The sequence below is a fragment of the Hyperolius riggenbachi genome, chromosome 6, assembly GCF_040937935.1.
Source record: "Hyperolius riggenbachi isolate aHypRig1 chromosome 6, aHypRig1.pri, whole genome shotgun sequence".
Lineage (NCBI taxonomy): Eukaryota > Metazoa > Chordata > Amphibia > Anura > Hyperoliidae > Hyperolius > Hyperolius riggenbachi.
Window position 1 is genome coordinate 238753398 of NC_090651.1, and position 19977 is coordinate 238773374.

Genomic DNA, 19977 nt, shown 5'->3' on the forward strand with positions numbered 1-19977 from the left:
CACTTTGCCGACGCACGGTATAAGCGTGCGGTCGGCAAGTGGTGGTTAATGAACATCTAACCATTTTTTTTAAATGTTCTTCACTACATCTTCCAGCAAAGGCTGATTCTTATTGATTTTTACACCCTTTGTGGCAGTGTAGATCTGTAGAAGGGGATTTTTGGCATTTGGATGCATCTGACCTGGCTGGTTGGGTCATTGCCATTTGGCCTCAGTCGCCCTTTTCACTTCTGTGCAAACAATTATTTTCTGAAGAAGAAGTTCCACTCTGTGCCCGTGCCAATGCTGGGCCCAAATACGTAGGAATTTGGGTTTCCTCTCTGAGCAAATATTAATTCAGCAGAATGAGAAAGTCAGTGCGAGTTTTCCAGTAATATGGCAGTCGTAGACGGGTTTAGTATGGAGTTTAAAGTTATACTGCTGATGAACACATTTGTGTATAAACAGGCTTAGAGTGCTGCACAGTCTGCCTGTACACTGCGTCAAGTTCTCACTGTGGAGGTTATGCAGCACTGCTGACCATCTTGCCTTTTTGGAATTTAGAAACAAACTTTTAAATAGTGGTCAGATGCTTGTTTTTGACTGCTGAAGTACAGAAGCTCAATAAAGTGATGTGTAACTGAAGGAAATGCAAACAAAATGTAAAAAAAAATCTGTTAATTTATTTTTATAAATTACCAGATGACAATTGTACGCATTTACCAATAAAATAATAAAATGAGAGTTGAAGATTTGGGGAAATCTGTTGTTGTGGCTGTGGAACTAATATGGCTTGTGATTCCATGAAATCTTCTACATTTTACCAGAAATCACCTGCTGAAACCACTACACCAAGAGGTCCTGTATTGCAACATAGCAAGTGTACAAGAATTATTTTCAAGACGTACTGTCAGGCTTATTTAGCCACATCAGACCAAAGCCATTTTAGACTGGGTTAAAGAGGCTACTTCTTCAGGTCTTCTGCTGTAGGCAGTAACCTGCAACTATCCATACCTTCCAGCTTTGCTTCCGCTGCCCCACCAATCTGTGCATGGTTCTGGACCACTACCAATATTATCATGACTTCTCCAAACTCTTCAAAGACACTTTGGATCACTACTTGGAAGAGAGGCAGGATGAGCGAGAGGGTGATATTGGTTCAGATGACTAGAATTTGATGGGGTATTTGCTAGAGAAAGATATTTCCAGAGAAGTTAAACTATGCTGTGGGTAGAATAGTAATAGGACACACATCAGGATATTACAGTTTAGTCCAGCAGGAACAGGCAGTGGCTACATATGTGCAAGGACAGGAGTGTAGTCAACAACATGTTACTTCATTTTGTGATGGATGCCTATGTAGACCAGAAACCAGATAGTATAACAATGGGGACAGGACGTTGGAACCACTGATGCAAAGGAACAGAAGCTCTAAAGATGAACTGACTGGAATAGAGCAGAATGAAAGGATGCCATGTCACCTCCAGGATATTTACTCAAAGAGACACATGCAGGATGGGAAGCACAGGTACTCTGGAGCAGGCATCACTCATGCAGGTTCAGAAGGTGTCCCATCAGCCAGCTCAAAACGTTGTTTTCACTTTGTTAGCATAGCTTCCTTACATGCCAGCCAAGTTTATTCTGTACTCTCTGTCACAAAAAGATCCATAGAGGGCAGCAAGGTTTTTTCACACAAAAAAACACCACAAGGTGCAATGGGAACATCAACAGAGGCAGCTAGACATCTACAGTACTTCTGTCACTCCTCCTGTTGCAACCAGGGGCGTAACAATAGACCCTGCAAGGGATGCCTCTGCAGAGGGCCCCAGAAGGCACAGGGGGCCCGTGGGGGGGGAAAGTTTGAGAGACTTACAGGCAAGGGCATGGAGAGAAAAAACATTCTGCTCTCGCACCATTGTTATATTGACTGCATTTGTCCACAACACAGATAAGGACTCATGCACACTTTGGAATTTGTACACTATCCCTGCTCCCTAGGGTTCATAAAAAAAACATCTGTCTCTCACTGCTGCAAAGTTCTGGTGACTTCATGTACAACCTTACAAACAAAGGAGTCACATTTTGAAAAAAAGTTGTAGACTTTCCCTTTTCAGCAATCACTCCCGAAAAGGATTCCTAGATTCTTATCACACACAGGCTAATGACCTTATGGCTTCTAATTACTTTTACAACATAGCAGAGTAGAGATTGATGTCTTACTGTTTCTGCTTCATTGAGAGCTTTTTGTCTCATACTGAGTCCAAGATCCCGTAATAAGAGTACCAATCAGTGACATTCTGAATGTTTTGCCAAAGTTACAGTAAATACAATATCTTATGTTCAGCATGTCATTGTTGTTCCTCCATATAGCATGTGCTCTCATGTAGTAAAATAATACAGCTGTGTGTGTATGTATGTACTGGAAGCAGAGCTGCAACTAGGGACTTGTCGGCTGCAAGGGGCTGGAGGAAGCCCCGGGTAAGAAAATCTGGGGATAGCAGATTGCATGACATTTCCTTTAAGTCTAAGTGTTTTTATCTGCATGGGGAAAACACATTGGTCCTCAGTTTTCCTGTGCAGAAAGCGAGGGGGGTGGGGGGCCCCATCCAAAGTTTTGTGGGGGAGCCCCATCCAAAGTTTCACAGGGGGGCCCAGTGATGTCTAGTTACGCCCCTGGTTGCAACAACAACAAGAAATCTACTCTAGATACCTTTCCAGCTGCATCTTACTTTCAGTCTGCTAGCGGAAGTCATCACAGTGGCAGTAAGGCAGTCAAGATCATTAAAGTACTACTATCGCGAAAAAATAGACAGTTAAAAGCCTACAGCACCAACAGGTTTTGGGCCAGTCCATCTCCTCATGGGGGTTTCTCAGGATTTTCTTTGTTTTAAACAGCATTTCCTGAATGGCAGTTGATAAGTCTTACTGAAAAAATAATAAAAATAATAAAGTGAGTAGGGACGCTGGCTGGTATCTTACTATTTTGGCAGTTAAACTGCTGTTCAGGAAATGTTGTTGAAAACAAAGAAATTACTATGGCCTCAATTCACTAAGGTTAACTCCTGTCTTTAATAACTCTTCTGAGCTGTTTTACAGTTATCACCATGGTGATATAATTGTGATAACTGTAAAACAGCTCTGAAGAGTTATTAAAGACAGGAGTTAAAGAGGAACTCCAGTGAAAATAATGTAATAAAAAAAGTGCTTCATTTTTACAATAATTATGTATAAATGATTTAGTCAGTGTTTGCTCATTGTAAAATCTTTCCTCTCCCAGATTATCATTCTGACATTTATTACATGGAGACATTGTTACTGTGGGCAGGTTATTTAGCTGTTTCTAACTGTTCTGTCTGTTACAGACAGCTAATAACAGCTATTTCCTGTCTGTGAACATTGTTACATTGTGGCAGTTTGCCAGCAGTACCGCGGTATTCAGAGGTTCTTGTGGGAGGGGTTTCAGCACAAAATCAGTCACACAGCGCCCCCTGATGGTCTGTTTGTGAAAATCATTGTATTTCTCATGTAAAATAGGGTATCAGATACTGATTGGGATAAAGTTCAATTCTTGGTTGGAGTTTCTCTTTAACCTTAGTGAATTGAGGCCAATATGTCTAGAAAAAAGAAAAATGTGTGGTGTGGCACTTCCCACAGTATTGCTACATGAGCTATGGTTCACACAGGTCAGTGTCTTTCCACTCTCCTGCAACATCCACAGTTTGTAACAGGATATGCCATCAGACCTGTGCTCCGCACAAAAATATATAAAGAACAGACAAAATCTTTCAAGAAAAGAAAACAGCAAATGTCCGTGCACCTTCCGTCTTGCTAAACAGTGTGTATTTATGAAAATGGTGGCAAATCACATTGACAGTACAAACTTTCTTGATATGACGTTAAGTCAAACAATCATGACGTGGAATCAGCACAGGGTTTAAGCTTACGTGTCCCCCGGCGTGGAGCAGGATGAGCGGTGTGGAGGTGGGTGTCAGGCACTAAGTGGGAGAGCGACGGCCGTTTCGCGTCTGGATAACGCTTGGTTATGCTGCGTACCACTTCAGTGCGGGGACGCCATGGCCAGTATAAGAGTAGGAAGAAATCCCACCTCTTCCTGCCGTGACGTCCCCCTTTGGACATAGGCTGCCAGTCATGCGGACGGAAGTTGGCGTCATGCGTTCCGGGATGCGGAAGTATGCGTCCCAACCAATGAGTACCTATGCGGAAATCAATCCGCATAGACGCGTCTCCAGGGGGAATATTATTTCCCAGCTTGCAGAGATCCACGCGGATAGCAATCCGCATGTCGCGTTGGGGGTTAGGGCACCTGCACTGGGCCAATAAAATAAATGGCACACGGTGCACATTATAACATTTATAATTTCTTTTATCAGAATTGACCCTAAAACCCTCCAAAACTCTTCAGAACGCATTGGCCATCTTACACAATCCGCATGGACTGTCGGCAAGGTGAATATAGTGACAGTGAATAAATAGTGGGCTAAAAATCGTACTATGAAGGCACATAGTGGATGGGTTTCTTATTAAAAGATACATGGCATCTAACTATATGAGGCAGAAGCATCATACACATTTTACATTGTTTTAGGACAACCAAATTTTTACAACACAGACTAAGTCAGCCTCCTGTCTTAGCCCGGGTGCGCCCAGAACCAGTGACCTTAAACAACTCTTCAAAATTTAAATAGGGTAAAGTTTATAATTATTGGTCACAATTGCACGGTTCTGGGCTAACTCAGGCCAACGTGGTTGAATCAAGGACTGAAACAAATGGATGGGTTTCCCCATCATCACTTTCATATTTATGGGTGTAAGTATTTTAAGACATAAAGGGGGGACGGGGGGGGGGGGACATTTCTTACGTCAACCTCCCAAGAAGACGTTCTTTCAAATTACCTAAGGGTCCAGCATACTTGACAGCTCAATTTTGTCATTCAGTCCCAGTGGGCCCATGGCCTCTGTCTTTAAGATCAATAAAGTCTCCTTCCTTAAGAGTAGTCTCTCCCTATCGCCCCCTCTTCGGGGAATTTCCTGCTTCTGTAGGCCTGCAAATCTTATACATCCACCATTCCCCTGATGCATTTCTCTCATGTGTGTGATAAAACGACTACATCCTTTACCGGATTTAATAGAGTTTATATGTTCCCCCACTCTCACCTTCATTGGCCTTGTCGTTTATCCTATATAAAAGTATTCGCAAGGGCAGAGAATTACTTACACCACGAAGTCGGTCTGGCATGTGAAAAATTCTTTAACCCTTATCATCTCTTTTCCCAATCTTATACATTTAGAAGAGAAAACATTTCCACACAAATTGCAGTGGCCACATTTGAAACTCACTGCTGGTAAAGCCACATTCAGCCAGTTCTTTGGTCTAGGGGTAACAAATTCGCTACTGGTCAGCAAGTTGGCCAGCGTGGGTGCTTTTCTAAAGGCAATTCGTGGCGGTGTCTTATCGATCATATTAAGATCGGGATCCTGAGAAACAATTGGCCAATTAGAGTAAATAGTTTTTCTTATATGTTTGGTTATTGGGGAATAATCAAAGGCGAACGTAATTTGGTCACTCCTTTCCTTCTCTCTCGAGAATAGCAAGGACGTTCTCTCCTGTCTTTCCGCCCTTTGCTTAGATTTTTTCAATAAGATCTCATCATAGCCTCTTTTTCTGAATCTTGAGGTCAACTCCTCAGCTTGTTTTTCAAAATCACTCACATTGGTATTGTTTCTTTTTAGTCTAAGATATTGCCCATAAGGAATTGCCTCTATCACGTGTTTTGGATGGAAGCTTTGTGCGTGGAGAACTGAGTTGGTGGCTATTGCCTTCCTGAAACCTGTACTTATTAACATATTATTCGCCACGATAAGCTTCAGATCCAAAAACGTCACCTTTGTGTCACTTAATTCGGATGTGAACTGCATGTTGACTGTATTTGTGTTGAGGTACTTCATACATGAGTCAAATTGTTCGTTTGTGCCTGACCACACCACCAGGACGTCGTCCACATATCTCGACCATTGTCTGACGTGCCCCCGGAATGGATTGTTATCCGAGAGCACGGCAGACTCCTCCCACGCCCCCCAAAAAAGGTTTGCATAGGAGCACGCCACCGGGGTCCCCATAGCCGTCCCAGAGATCTGTTGGTACCATTTGCAGTCGAACAAAAAGGCGTTGTGATTCAACACAAATTCCAAGCATTCTAGAATGAATTCGATATAGTTATCGTCATGATTCGTACGTTGTAAGTACTGTTTGACCACAGCTACAGCAAATGTATGTGGAATCCGGCTGTACAGACTGACCACGTCAATCGTGGCCAGTCTGTCACCTGGGACCCAGGTGGTGCGCTCCACTATTTGCAAAACCTCCAGGGTGTCCCTTAAATGAGAAGGGACCCCTTCAAGTAGGGGGCGCAGGAGATGGTCGAGATACCTGGACAGTCTCTCGGTGAGGGATCCACAACCGGAGACTATGGGTCGTCCCGGCGGCGCGGCCAGGGACTTGTGTAGCTTTGGGATATGATACCAGACCGGACGTCGTGGGAAGAGTGGAAGCAAGTCTGCTGCTAGTTTTTTGGGGAGAAAGCCCCCTTCAACCCCTCTATGCAATAGACTGCGTAGATTTTTTTGGTATCGCAAGGTTGGGTCAGATGCCAATGGACGATAGGTTTCCCCATCCTCCAGTTGCCTCAGAGCCTCACTTCGATACTGAGTGGCTGACATTATTACTAAGTTGCAGCCTTTGTTGGCTTTCCTTAGCACAATTTCTTGATTATTTTTCAGCCATTTTAACGCTTTCCACTCTTCCCCTGTCAAGTTAGACTTTGTGGAGTCGTAAATCTCAGCTTTGATATCTTTCAATGTGTGTTCAAAGAATTTTTCCAGGGATGACCCTGGTGTCGTAGGGAAAGGATGGATAGACCTACAGGCTCTAAAAGCACCAACATTGCCCAAAGAGAGTCTCATATTTTCAGAGTTATTTGCATTGTCTCTTAAAGTCTCTTCCTCCAGATCCTGCAAAACCTGTAAGATTTCCTCATCCGTGGGGTTCAATGCCACCTGTGGGAAAAATCCCAGAGTGGCAATATCATTATCCCCTGTCATTTGAGGAGTAGGAGAAAATTGAAAATTAGTTAATGGCCCCTCATTAGGTCGGGATGCAAGATTGGAGCCCATCAAGCTCGTCCCATGATCTGCAGTCACCGGGGTTATGCTAGAATTAATTCCGGGATCATCCTTATTTGCAAATCTCTGCTTAATTATTAATTTCCGTACAGATTTAAAGAGATCAATGGTAAATGAGACAAAATCAATTTCTTTAGTTGGGCAAAAATTGAGACCTCTCCTGAGAAGAGAAAAACATTCTGGAGGGATGTCATAACCAGAAATGTTCAGGACTTGCAGATCGTCATTCCCAATTATTGGCTCATGCCCTTGCGTTTCTTGTTCATCGGTTTCGTTATGTTGGATCCCTCCCAACTGACGGCTTTTAATCTTTTCACTAGTTCTTCTTCTTCCTCCTCGCCTGATTTGTCTCCTAAAGGGGCAGCTGCACCTGCACATTCTGCCTCGGCTTGTTTATTCTCACTGATTCCCTTCTTTTTGTTAATATTATCAGGTGTTTTGGGATTTCTCTTCCTGTTCTTTTTCTTTATCGCTAGTTTATTTCCCTTAGGTTTATCAGTGCCACTATCAGAGCCAGAGTCTGTGGTCCAGTAACCTTTTCCTTTCGGATGTCTTCTTGGGGGTACCGGTGGTCCCCAATTAAAGATCTTATTTCTGTCAAAATCCTCCTTGTCTCGATAGAACTTTCTGAGTTTTCTTGCTTTAATCTCGTTTTGGATTTTCAAGATCTTAGTTTCAATTTTAGTGGTGATCAGATTATATCTGTCCTCTGTAACAGAAGCTTTGAAATTGTACTTGGTGTCTTGCAATTCACTGGACACCTTGTTGTATTCCTTAATGGTACGAGCACCCGGGCTAAGACAGGAGGCTGACTTAGTCTGTGTTGTAAAAATTTGGTTGTCCTAAAACAATGTAAAATTTGTATGATGCTTCTGCCTCGTATAGTTAGATGCCATGTATCTTTTAGTAAGAAACCCATCCACTATGTGCCTTCATAGTACAATTTTTAGCCCACTATTTATTCACTGTCACTATATTCACCTTGCCGACAGTCCATGCGGATTGTGTAGGATGGCCAATGCGTTCTGAAGAGTTTTGGAGGGTTTTAGGGTCAATTCTGATAAAAGAAATGATAAATGTTATAATGTGCACCATGTGCCATTTATTTTATTGGCCCAGTGCAGGTGCCCTAACCCCCAACGCGACATGCGGATTGCTATCCGCGTGGATCTCTGCAAGCTGGGAAATAATATTCCCCCTGGAGACGCGTCTATGCAGATTGATTTCCGCATAGGTACTCATTGGTTGGGACGCATACTTCCGCATCCCGGAACGCATGACGCCAACTTCCGTCCGCATGACTGGCAGCCTATGTCCAAAGGGGGACGTCACGGCAGGAAGAGGCGGGATTTCTTTCTACTCTTATACTGGCCATGGCGTCCCCGCACTGAAGTGGTACGCAGCGTGACCAAGCGTCATCCAGACGCGAAACGGCCGTCGCTCTCCCACCTAGTGCCTGACACCCACCTCCACACCGCTCATCCTGCTCCACGCCGGGGGACACGTAAGCTTAAACCCTGTGCTGATTCCACGTCATGATTGTTTGACTTAACGTCATATCAAGAAAGTTTGTACTGTCAATGTGATTTGCCACCATTTTCATAAATACACACTGTTTAGCAAGACGGAAGGTGCACGGACATTTGCTGTTTTCTTTTCTTGAAAACAAAGAAATCCCTGAGAATCCCCCAGGAGGAGATGGACTGGCCCAAAACCTGTTGGCTCGATTAGATTTTAACTGCCTACTTTTTATTCGCTATAATGGTCCTTGAAAGCATAATTTGCATATCAAGGCCTCTTTTGCAACATAGTTCTGAAGAAAAAAACTTTACCTAGCCAAGTCCAGCGCACAACAAGGTAATTTTTTCAGGTGACCTGTGGCAGCAGATGAACATGCTGTTAGAGTTAAGTATGCAGAAACGGTGCTCAATTCCAATTATGTATCCATCCGCTGTTCATCAAAAAGGTATTGCAGATAATTGGAACTCAGGTAAAACAAATGTGGTAAGGGCAAAAGGCACCAGCAGGATTCTAATTTTTTTTAGAATGAACCAAATATAACCCAGACCACTTCAAATGAATTACAATGGCAAAGAATCCAATAAAACTGGGACTTCAGAGTTCGGGGAGATTATATATCCTGAAATGGACCAGGACTAAAAAATATTTAACAGAAAAATTGAGGCCTAATGGAGAATGGCTGCCCAATTTGTAAATCAATTTCAGTTCCTTCTGAAGGATGATTTTTGTGATATCCCCACCTCTTTTGCCCAATGCTGCCACTCAGAGTCCATCTGATCTGTTTTATTGTTTTGGCCATGTAGTAGCTGTGCCCGATTACTGTTCTGTTTGTGCATACTCACCTTCAAGATTTCATGGACACTTTTTCTAGGTTATGATATGTATTTTCTTAGGACACTTTGTTTTGTATTGCCTGGCTATACTCTCCTCCAGCCTGGAGTCTCCATGGTGCGCAGAATGCTCTCAGTCACAGGAGCACAATCTAGAAGGCCCCTGGGTGGCACGTGCGCAGTAGCCTGCAACTGGTGCAGTTGGCAAGCTGTTACCTTCTGTTTTATGAATTGGGTTGCCATAAGCTAACTGGGTACTCTATTAAAGTGTTTTTAAGACCCAAATAAACTGTTTTTTTTTTTTTTGTCTGAGATCATGGGTATATATACATAAAAGAAAAAAAAACGGAGGGAGCCCTAAAGTACCCCAACAGGCAGAGGGCATGGTAGAGTATGAGACAGTGTAAAACCACATGAACTGAAGGTATTCTATCGTACTGATGTCACCCCTCCCCAGAGCTCTACACCCCTATCCACACAAACCTCCTTTGTAAAAGAAAAAAATAAATGGCAATCCAAATCCTGACAATTTTGACCTTATTGGCGAAACTGTCCTGAAAACCAAATAAAGGCACGGGAGGACATCTTGTGTCCGCAAATGTAATTGTAGTGTGAACCCCTTGCTACAACAACATAGTGCATTTAACCATTTACAGTAATATACAAGCTAGAGGTTGCATTGTCAGTCACATAATAGTGCCATGCCATGTATTGACGGTCGAGGTTTAAGGGTTTTTTTTCCTATAAGCTGTAAGTTCAGTCTTGTATTCCCATTACTGAGCACAGTTTAATCAGATTCCAAGTTATGTCTTTTCACTGGGAGTATAACTTAACCTTAAAATTCCTGGAATTCCCCCTGGAATAGAGATATACAGCCAGGACCAGGGCAAGCACATCCCAGTGAATTATGCTGGGAGTTAAGCAATGGAAGCCTCCAGGGGTGGATGGAAGCCTTTACTTTGCCAGGAAACTGACTGTCAGTCTGACAGGTTCCCTTTAAGTCATTAGGCAGATTTTAGCTTTTCGGTTGTTGTTTTTTTTTTTTGTATGATTTTCGTTTGGTCTCCATACAAAAAGCTGTCAAGTGCAGATTTATCCCTGCTGTTGCTAAGCCAGTCAGCTGGAAGTAGACTGCATGCACTGATCCCCCCACACTCGCCCCTACACAGTCCCAGACCAAACCCTTTTGCCTGTGAAAGATGAGAACATTTGGCTTCAATTGGAAGGATAGTTGGCAGCTCAAAGCTCAGCCTGGATTTCTAACAAAAGTGAAAGAAGGAGAAAAGTTAGAGGCAGTTAGAAGGAGCGGTGATGAAGAGGCAGTGCAGCTGAACTCAGCCAGGCTAAACAGGCAGTATACTGTCACTAGATAGAGTAACTCCACTGCAGCCGCACAAAGCAGAGACACAACATTACAGATTAGGAATTAAGATAAAATAAAAAGAAATTTCAGGTTAAAAGTAGGGAATTATGCAAAGTATTTTCTGCTAAGCAGCTGCTGATAGAGAGATAACAGTTACATATCCCAGTCAGTTTCTAGCAGCAGGGTTCCGCCAGACATCATGGACAACCAAGGAGGACTGGAGGTTGCTGTACAGAGGAGGCCCACATGGGTGATTGCTGGGGCCATCGCTGGCATGGTGCTGCTGGTCGGACTCTTCACTGCTTCCTCCACAGCACAATGGAACGCACAGGTAAGAGTTAACCCCAATATTGTATTCTTCTTAGTATAGCTTTTGTGAGGGAAATGCTGTCACTGCTGTCCTTCCTTTAGAATATGTTAGTTTTTTGTCTGTCATGCTGATCCTCTGGCTTTGGTACTTTTAATCACTCACCGGGAACATAATACAGACCAAGCGACTCAGCCACAACACCTAATCTGCCTGCTTAATCCAGGGAAGTGACTCAGCAAGTATGACAGCCAGAGGGACAGCTTTAATACCACACAAGAAGGATTTTCAGGAAGAGATCAGCAATCCTGATTTATAGATTTTACAGGTGTAGTTTAAAGGAAATGTATGTTTCTTTTGTTTGTTAACTGTGTTTATCATTTAAAAAAAATGATTTTTGTATTATTTAGTTAGAAATATAAAATATTACCGATAAATGTTTCAGGTTTGGATTCCTTTTGCACCTCCGGCAGGTGATGTTTTGAAGAGAATGTTGCTTTATAGCAGAGTTTAATTCTAACATGCAGATATTCCAATGCCTTCTTTTAGCTGCTTCTTCTCACAGTTAGCAATCTTCTATGCAGAATTACAGATTAGAGATGGTCAATGATTATGCAAATAATTTCAAATTGATGCAGGATTATGCAAATGTTTTATGAAAATCAGGGCTGGATTCACCATAATGCACTGTAGGCTTGTGCCTACAGGCGCCTTATGTAGGAGATTCTGTACTGTAGCCTTGACAAAGGGGACCCCTTGGGGCCCGAAAACGACTCGTTGGTTTTTGGAATAGTTGTGTCACGTGTTTGAATAACAGGACTTGGTACTCAAGAGTGTGCGGACCCTCTGGAATTTGTTATGTAGCAGAGGCGGCTCCTCTCCCTAAATGTCCCCCTACCTATTGGGGGGGCTGATTAATACTGGGATGGGGGCACATCTGGCTCCCAATATTTGGGGGGGGAGGCACATCTACTTTCTAGATTAATGGCGTTACAAAATACTGGGGAAAATCTGGTTACCTAGTCGGGAGGAGGGATGCTTACTTATATGGTGGTGTGGCCTGAGCTGAGGTGCAGAGTTTAGGGCACCAGAACACCTGTGCCTACAGGCTCCTGAGCTGTAAATCTGGCTCTGATGCAAATGCATGCAGCTTGAAAATGGACCAATCAAATCCTGCTAGGGTAAAATTCGATTGGTACATTTTCAAGCGGCATAAATTTGCTTACAACGTTTGTATAATCCTGCATCAACTCAAAATTATTTGCATCTCATTGACTATGCCTATTGGAAATGCCCATAGCATTCCTGCAAAGGTAATACAGTGTTTACCAGGTTTCACAGCATTGGTTGAGCTGATTTGCCGTTCATGAGAAGTTGCTTGCGTCTGGGTTTCTGTCATCAAACAGCTGGCTTGCCTGGCTCAGGCTCTGTTCACATCTAAAATCGAAATCGCTGACGGTATCGATTTTCAATTTTTTGAGGGGTTTTTCCCCTCCCGTAGCTCCAATTTTGGGCAAAGCGCTTTTGTAAGCGCTTTTGCAGAGCGATTCCTTTTTGCCACTTACTGACGTCAGTCAGGAAGTGAACTCTTTGACCCGGAAAATAATAAATACAATGTATTTATTCTTAAAAACGTGAATCCAATTGCTGCATAAAGCGATTTTGTGAGTGTTTAGCGCTCTTCCTATACCTTCCATTAGAGCAAAATCGCCCCAAAAATGGCACAGGCACTGCTCTGCGGAGCGCAAAGCGGACGAAACGCACTGATATGAACCTTCTTATAGAGAATTTATTGCACAAGCATTTTGTGGGCGATTTTGAAAATCTCCTGCGCTTAAAAAAAGGCCAAAAACGCCCTAGATGTGAACAAGCCCTCATTGTATGTACAAGCTCATTCATCTTCATGCACACAACTGGACGAGAGGGCTACCGTGTGTGGGACATCTCGATGGTGATGTACAACTTTTTTTTTTACCATATGTGCAAATGCTGCTACTTGTTTTTACACTGATGTGCAATAAATACAGGCTATCCTTTGCTTGTGCCCACGTGTTCTGCTGGTCTTTATTGTTAAATAGACTAAGGGCCTGATTCACAAAGCGGTGATAACACAGTTATCACGCCTAAAAGACTTTAGGCGTGATAACCTTTGCACTAACAAAGTTATCACCGCTTTGTGCTCTAACTCGCGCGAAGCTACCGCGCGTATGCGCGTACGCGCGTATGTGCGCGTGCAAAGTCCCATAGGGCTTAATGGGAGCTTCTTATCATGCCTAAACTGAGTTTAGGCGTGATAAAGTGGTTTTCACTCGCGTGCAAACACTTTGCACTGCTTTGTGAATCAGGCCCTATCTGTTGTGTGGAGGCACAACATCCTAATTGGAAGCCTACACATACAGTGTGGTTTGTTTCTCAGTGATCCTAATGAGTGTGGAGAGTGCTTGGTTTGCACCGCTTCTTGAAAGTTGTAATGCACACAACAGCAGGTGGTGACTGTTCTTTGTAAGAACTACTGACTAACCACATGGATCAAACAAATACCATATTTTCTTTTGTGATAATTAATATTCTGATATTAAAAAAGCCTATTTAAAGCCTACATGTGGCTTTAATAATAAAAATAAAAGTTTGATGCCTATCTCAGTATAGGGAAGCCACTGGTTAATACAGGGGCTTACGCCATCCCCCTCCACCTCACCATTCCAGTGCTGGGCCCCTCTGAAACCATTCCCACGGTCACACTTCTGGATGCATTGTGCAGGCGCAAGACACTTTTTTTCCTTTGTGCACTAATAGTTCCATGTTATTGCACAGGCATCAGTGCGCCTGTACTAGGGATGCTCATTCGGATTCCGCGGAAATGCAATTTCCGAAATTCCGATCGGAAATTGCATTTCTGCATCGGAATGCGTAAATCGGTAATGCAATTGCGTTAGGCGGATTTCCGCCGGAAATCGCAGAAATTTCCGCCGGAATTTGGAAATTCCGCCCGACTTTAACATTGGTTTTCTCAAAAACTATAAGGTCTTTTTGAAAACTTTTTTTTGCATCTTGTTCACAAGATTCAGTTTAATAACCCCTGTTTATTAAACAGAAGATTCTGTTTAATAAACCCTGAAAATGTGGTGTTTCTAGGACTTACGGGGGCTTTGCTATTAACCGCTAAAGTCGGCAGATTTTTACTGTAATATAAAATGCAGAAAATCTGCTTCTGCCTTTTTTCTGCATTTACATTACAGTAAAAATCAGCCAACTTTAGCGGTTAATAGCAAAGCCCCCGTAGGTCCTAGAAACAGCACATTTTCAGGGTTTATTAAACAGAATCTTCTGAACAAGATGCAAAAAAAGTTTTCAAAAAGACCTTATAGTTTTTGAGAAAATCGATGTTAAAATCTGGCAGAATTTCCGCGATTTACGGCGGAAATTCCGCATTGGAATGCGGAAATTGGTAGCGGAAAGTGGATTCGGTATTTGGCAATGGCGGAATGCGGAATTACCACGGAATAGGAAATTGGCATTTCCGACCATCCCTAGCCTGTACAGTGCGGCCACGCCAGGCCCGGATTTACATCACAGGATCCTATAGGCACAGATGTCCTGACACCCTACATCGCCCTCCATAAACCTACAAACACACGGCACCACAAGCGTGCTGGCTGGCCCAACTGTCACTTTCCCCTTACTTTCCTTGCCCATCATAGGTAGCTACAGGTGCCCCTTTTATTAGGTAGACAGAGGTACTTTCAGTATTAAGTATCTAGTGGTGCCCCCCGACTGAAGTCAGATCTTGTTAGTAGAACTCCGATAGTGGAAATCCGATAGCTAGATGAGCAACCTCACATTTACGCTCTACTCAGGACTCTGCATAGGGAAGGAGGGAGGGAGACACTAGGGGAGGAGAGTTAGCCGCCCTAGTATCAACAGGCACCTGTAGTCACGTGCCTACAGTGCCTTATGGTAAATCCGGCCCTGGGCCATGCTCATTCACGGAGTGGAGCCCAGCCATGAAGATGAAGAGGGTCCAAAACAACAGTGGAGAAATGGAAATGTATCTGGAGAATCCATTAACCACTTGAGAACCATAGGCTCACCCCCCCCCCCCCCCCCCCAGTGATCTGGCTAATTTTTACAATGTTTTAGGGCACTGCAGCTTTAAGGCCTCGCTGCAGGGCCGTACAACTCAGCACACAAGTGATTAACCCCATTCTGCCCACCAACAGAGCTTTTTGTTGGTGGGCTTTGATCCCTGCTGCCCTGTTTGTTTATTTTTTATGCATTTATTTTTTCTTTCAAAAAATACATTTCACATTTTTTTTTATTTTTATAGCCAGTCTGCCTGCCCTCCATCCCACCGCCAGCCAATCACCACAATTGGCTCGCATAGGCATCAGCTTATGTCAGCCAATCGCTCTTGTGCCTATCCAGGGTACAGCTATGTCACACGGCTGTCCACAGTACAGTGCTGCCGTAGATCGCAGCGCTGTACAGTGTAAATAGACATTGGTTTCACCATCTAACAGTCTCCTAGCGGCGATCGTTCTGTCATTCAAGGGGAGATGCGCGTGCGCTCCTGCAAAACCCCGCCCCAGGACTTCACGCCAATGGATTTTTGGAGCAAACTGGACCTGTTTCACCTACGAATATTATAGGTTGCCGGAAGAAACTGCTTTGTTTTTTGTTTTGTTTTTACACTAACACTAACCTAATAATTGCCTAACCTCTATCCTCAAAAAAGCATCAAATCACCATTTACCAGACCTTAACCCATTCTCTTTTCTACTAAAACCTTATAATTGACCTATACATGAATTATTTACAATCTTGGGCAAGCAAGTTGGGAGGGGGCAGGTGGGGAGGGAAGGCTGATCATATACAATCCTACTGTCTAACAGTGGATGCTGAATGTACCCTAACATTAACCCATCATACAATCCAGCTGAGCCTGACCCTAACCTAAGCCCTTTCAATGATTATTTTCTGGACTATTAATAACCCAAGCCTGAACATACACTGTAATAAAACCACAACCAATAACCCCACACGTGCACTGACCTAAGTGTAAGCTATGCACGCACGTTTTATTTTCTTTACCTGAGAGGATTATTTGTTATAGACTTGGGGAAAGTTCTAGTGGGAGTACAGGAAGAGGGCGGCACCATTGGGCTGGTATTCCTGTACTGAACCCAAAAGGGAGAGGTCTAGAAGCTTACCTAGGAGGATGGGGTGGGGTGGGGGGAGTGGCTGTATGGAACCGATAACATTCTTACCGATTCCCTTGGTGGATCTGAGTGCAGGTCTCTTCCTGTGTAGTTGATCATTCTGACCGGTTCTACTAGATCACTAACTATCCTTCTGTTGTTGTCAGCTTTTTTTTCTACCTCCAGAGAACTGAGTAGTACAATGATCATTCTTAAACTGATATCTGCAGCAAACCTTTTGGACTGCCTACCATAGATTAACTGTCCTCAAGCCCCCCTCCTAACCCTGACCTGGCTTGACCTTCTTAGCAGCTGAAACTGGTGATGCCTGTCAGGATGAGTGATCCTGCCACTCCTCTAACCCATGTGATCCTGCCACCCCTCCAACCCATGTGATCCTGCCACCCCTCCAACCCATGTGATCCTGCCACTCCTCTAACCCATGTGATCCTGCCACTCCTGTAACCCATGTGATCCTGCCACTCCTCTAACCCATGTGATCCTGCCACCCCTCTAACCCATGTGATCCTGCCACCCCTCCAACCCATGTTATCCTGCCACCCCTCTAACCCATGTGATCCTGCCACCCCTCTAACCCATGTGATCCTGCCACCCCTCTAACTCATGGCCTGGTGTTATCTCCTAAGTTCAGTCCCTGTCCTGAACAAAGATTAAAAATTAATATTCTTTATCAGTTAACTCTTTTGACTAGAATGTTGAAGAGACACAAATAATTGTAGGCTGGAAATGCTGAGAATTTTCCTTGCTCTGTACATAGGAGCGATATCACCAGCAAGAAGGTAGCTCCCCTGATCCTGAGACATTATTATACCTTCTCTGGGTCTCCATCTTTCCACGTGACACCATCAGATTTGAGACCTGGAGCAGGAGGTGATCAGATTTTTCCCAAACAACAGCAAAGACAGAGGTAACAAACTGGCCAGGGTTGTGAACGCACTATCCAGACAGAAACAAAAAGTTTGTATTGAGCTGGTCCTGGTGGACCTGGTCAAAATGCCAGGTCAGCATGAAAATCTCACTAAACTTTTAACACAGGCCATGATGTCTTAGTCCACTTTTTTTTTTCCTTTGACATTGTTATAAACAAGGCCCAAAGCTAAGATTTTGAGACAAACAAAATGTAACAGAATTGGCTGGTACAACGGATTCGTCATTTGCGGAGTCAGCGAGTGTGACCGCTTTATGATTCCTTTCAGAAACCATTTCACAGATGTTCAGCACATGATCTCAATGGAGAGAGTCTGACTGCTTTAAAATCTCCAGGAGACCCTAGAACAATGGAAGATGTGCGTACGCGGCAGTAAAACTGTCTCTACAATGCACGATATTGTTCCATTATCTTTGATTTTCACTCTTTACTATCCCATAAAAAAGATATGCATGGAAATGGTACATTGATAATATATACTGTGAAATCTGGTTACAGCAGGGGCTGTACATAATCATAGCAGTCAAGTGCTGAGTGATCTGTTCCTACATATGTTGTAGCTACAGGTGAGGTGTTTGTTCTTGACCACCGTATCCTTAAAACAGGTGCAGGTGGTGTCTTGACAGCTAATTTATTTGATAACTGTAGCATACTTGATGTAGCAGAAGTAGAACATGCCTCTGTCCACATGATGACCCCCTGTAAGGCTAATCTGTTGGTTTGGTAATCCTGGTGCTGTAGTCCTCAACAACATGTTTTGGTCCATGAAAGCAAATGCAAGTAACTATGTCAGAATCAGAATCATGTATTTTGCAAAGCACAAACGGGGGGTTGTACCCATAATTGGTTTTGGCTTATACAGGCTCTGGAAGGATGGGAGATAATGTGCAAAAGTCAAGAGCTGAGGCTGCCATACTATGGCGCCACCAGTCTGTCATTACTAAGGAGACATGGGGGGAGGGGGACAGAGAGAGGTGAAGGTTTAGCAGTGATGACCCAGTTCTTTATGAAAGAAACCTGTGGTGATAGCTGATGTGCTGAGAATCCTGATTGCTGATATCTAGCAGTGCTGGCCAAGGTGTTCCAGTTCAAAAGGTGCAGTAGTGTTAATTTTAGTGGTGGGTCCCGACTACTGGGCAGCATTCAGCATGGCTGGTCAATATAATCTGTCACAGAAGCATCCGGCTGCAGTGGCCCTTACTTCCGGTTTAGTGGCTGGCATCATAGAGAGGCTGAACCAGAGGTGTTATTGCTGCGGTGGAGCAGCAGCAGCCGATGGATGGATGGAGCTGGCATCTAGCGAGGCCAAAGGGTTCCCGATCAGCGCGGTGTCCTACCTCAGTGGAGCCCTGATCTCCTGGGTAGCAGGGGTGGACTCCATAAGACCAGTAGAATTTCCTTGAAATCAATCAGTACCTTTATTAGTATGTCCTTATTCAGCAAAACAAGTCCACTGTCTGTACAAAGCTTGAATGGGAAACTGTAGTGAGAGCGATATTAATGCATCTAGGGATTCTAGGCCAATGACAAGGTGTGACTCCTCAGTGCAGAGGATAAGTCACCATCATGTGCTGTGAAGTGCATGGATACCAGAGGTTATTATCCCAAATATATCTGCAGGAAGACAGGAAAGCCACTGGCACCACAAAAAAAAGCTTGCGCTTTAAAGTTGATTATTACATGGGGTGTTAGTAAGTATGGTAGATGTTACATAATGCAACCTTCACCTCAAAGTTTACCCAAGCTAAAGCTTGGGGTTGAACCATCAATTCACGGTAATATTACTCTGCATACACAGCGCATAGAAATCTTACCGGTACTCACACGCAGAAGTACCACGAGATGTGCTAGTAGCGTGATCAGCGCCAGCGGTAGTCCAGTATAGCGACTGTTACTATGGTTGCGCTACTAAAGTACCACAGATCACACTGCTAGTATATCTAGTGGTACTTCCACACATAAGTAGTAGTACTGCCGTACACTGTAATATTACCGTGGATTGTTAAATCAACCCCAGAATCACATACTTACCTAAGAAGAGGGAATACTAATGAGGCTTCCTGCGGTGTCCTCCAGGCCCATTTCCATTTGTAGACCCTCAAAAGATTGCATACAAGGGCTTGGCGGTAATCACATCAGAAAGCAGAAGAGGCTCCTGTGCAGACATGGCTGTGCTTGCACAACTGCAGCCACGCTTGTGCCAAAAGAGGAGAGCGCCCACTATCAGATGAAGGGTCCTGGGCAGCAGCACAGGACCAGAGGACAGCTGTAATATATATTTGTAAGTGTAAGATTGTTACACGTCCACCATTCTAATGATAGTGGAGGTATGTTCCTTGTCTAATGACAGCCTAGGATAAAGGAAGCTTAATAGCAGGGGCGTAACAATAGACCCTGCAATGGATGCAGCCACAGGGGGGCCCAAAGGCCACAGGGGGCCCCATGGGGGGAGAAGTTTATTTTCCCAGTCCTGAGAGACTGACAACTAAGGGCATGGAGAGAAAAACCTTTCTGCTCTCTGCACAATTGTTCTAATGACTGCATCTGCTCAGTCACTGATATGGAATCATACAACGTTTTGTAGACAAAGACTAGTAGACAGTCCCTATTCAGTGTGCAGCTGGGTCTTG

General features: G+C 43.8%; 1 protein-coding gene across 1 annotated transcript in view; it reads left to right on the forward strand.

Annotated features, from left to right (window-relative positions):
• The first annotated feature begins 10816 nt into the window (after positions 1–10816).
• Positions 10817–19977, forward strand: part of MMP23B (matrix metallopeptidase 23B) — an 80150-nt gene continuing 70989 nt past the window's right edge. The window contains exon 1 of the mRNA XM_068242757.1: positions 10817–11224. Within this exon, the coding sequence (XP_068098858.1) occupies positions 11093–11224 (132 nt within the window). The 5' untranslated portion in view covers positions 10817–11092. The remainder of the gene's footprint in view (positions 11225–19977) is intronic.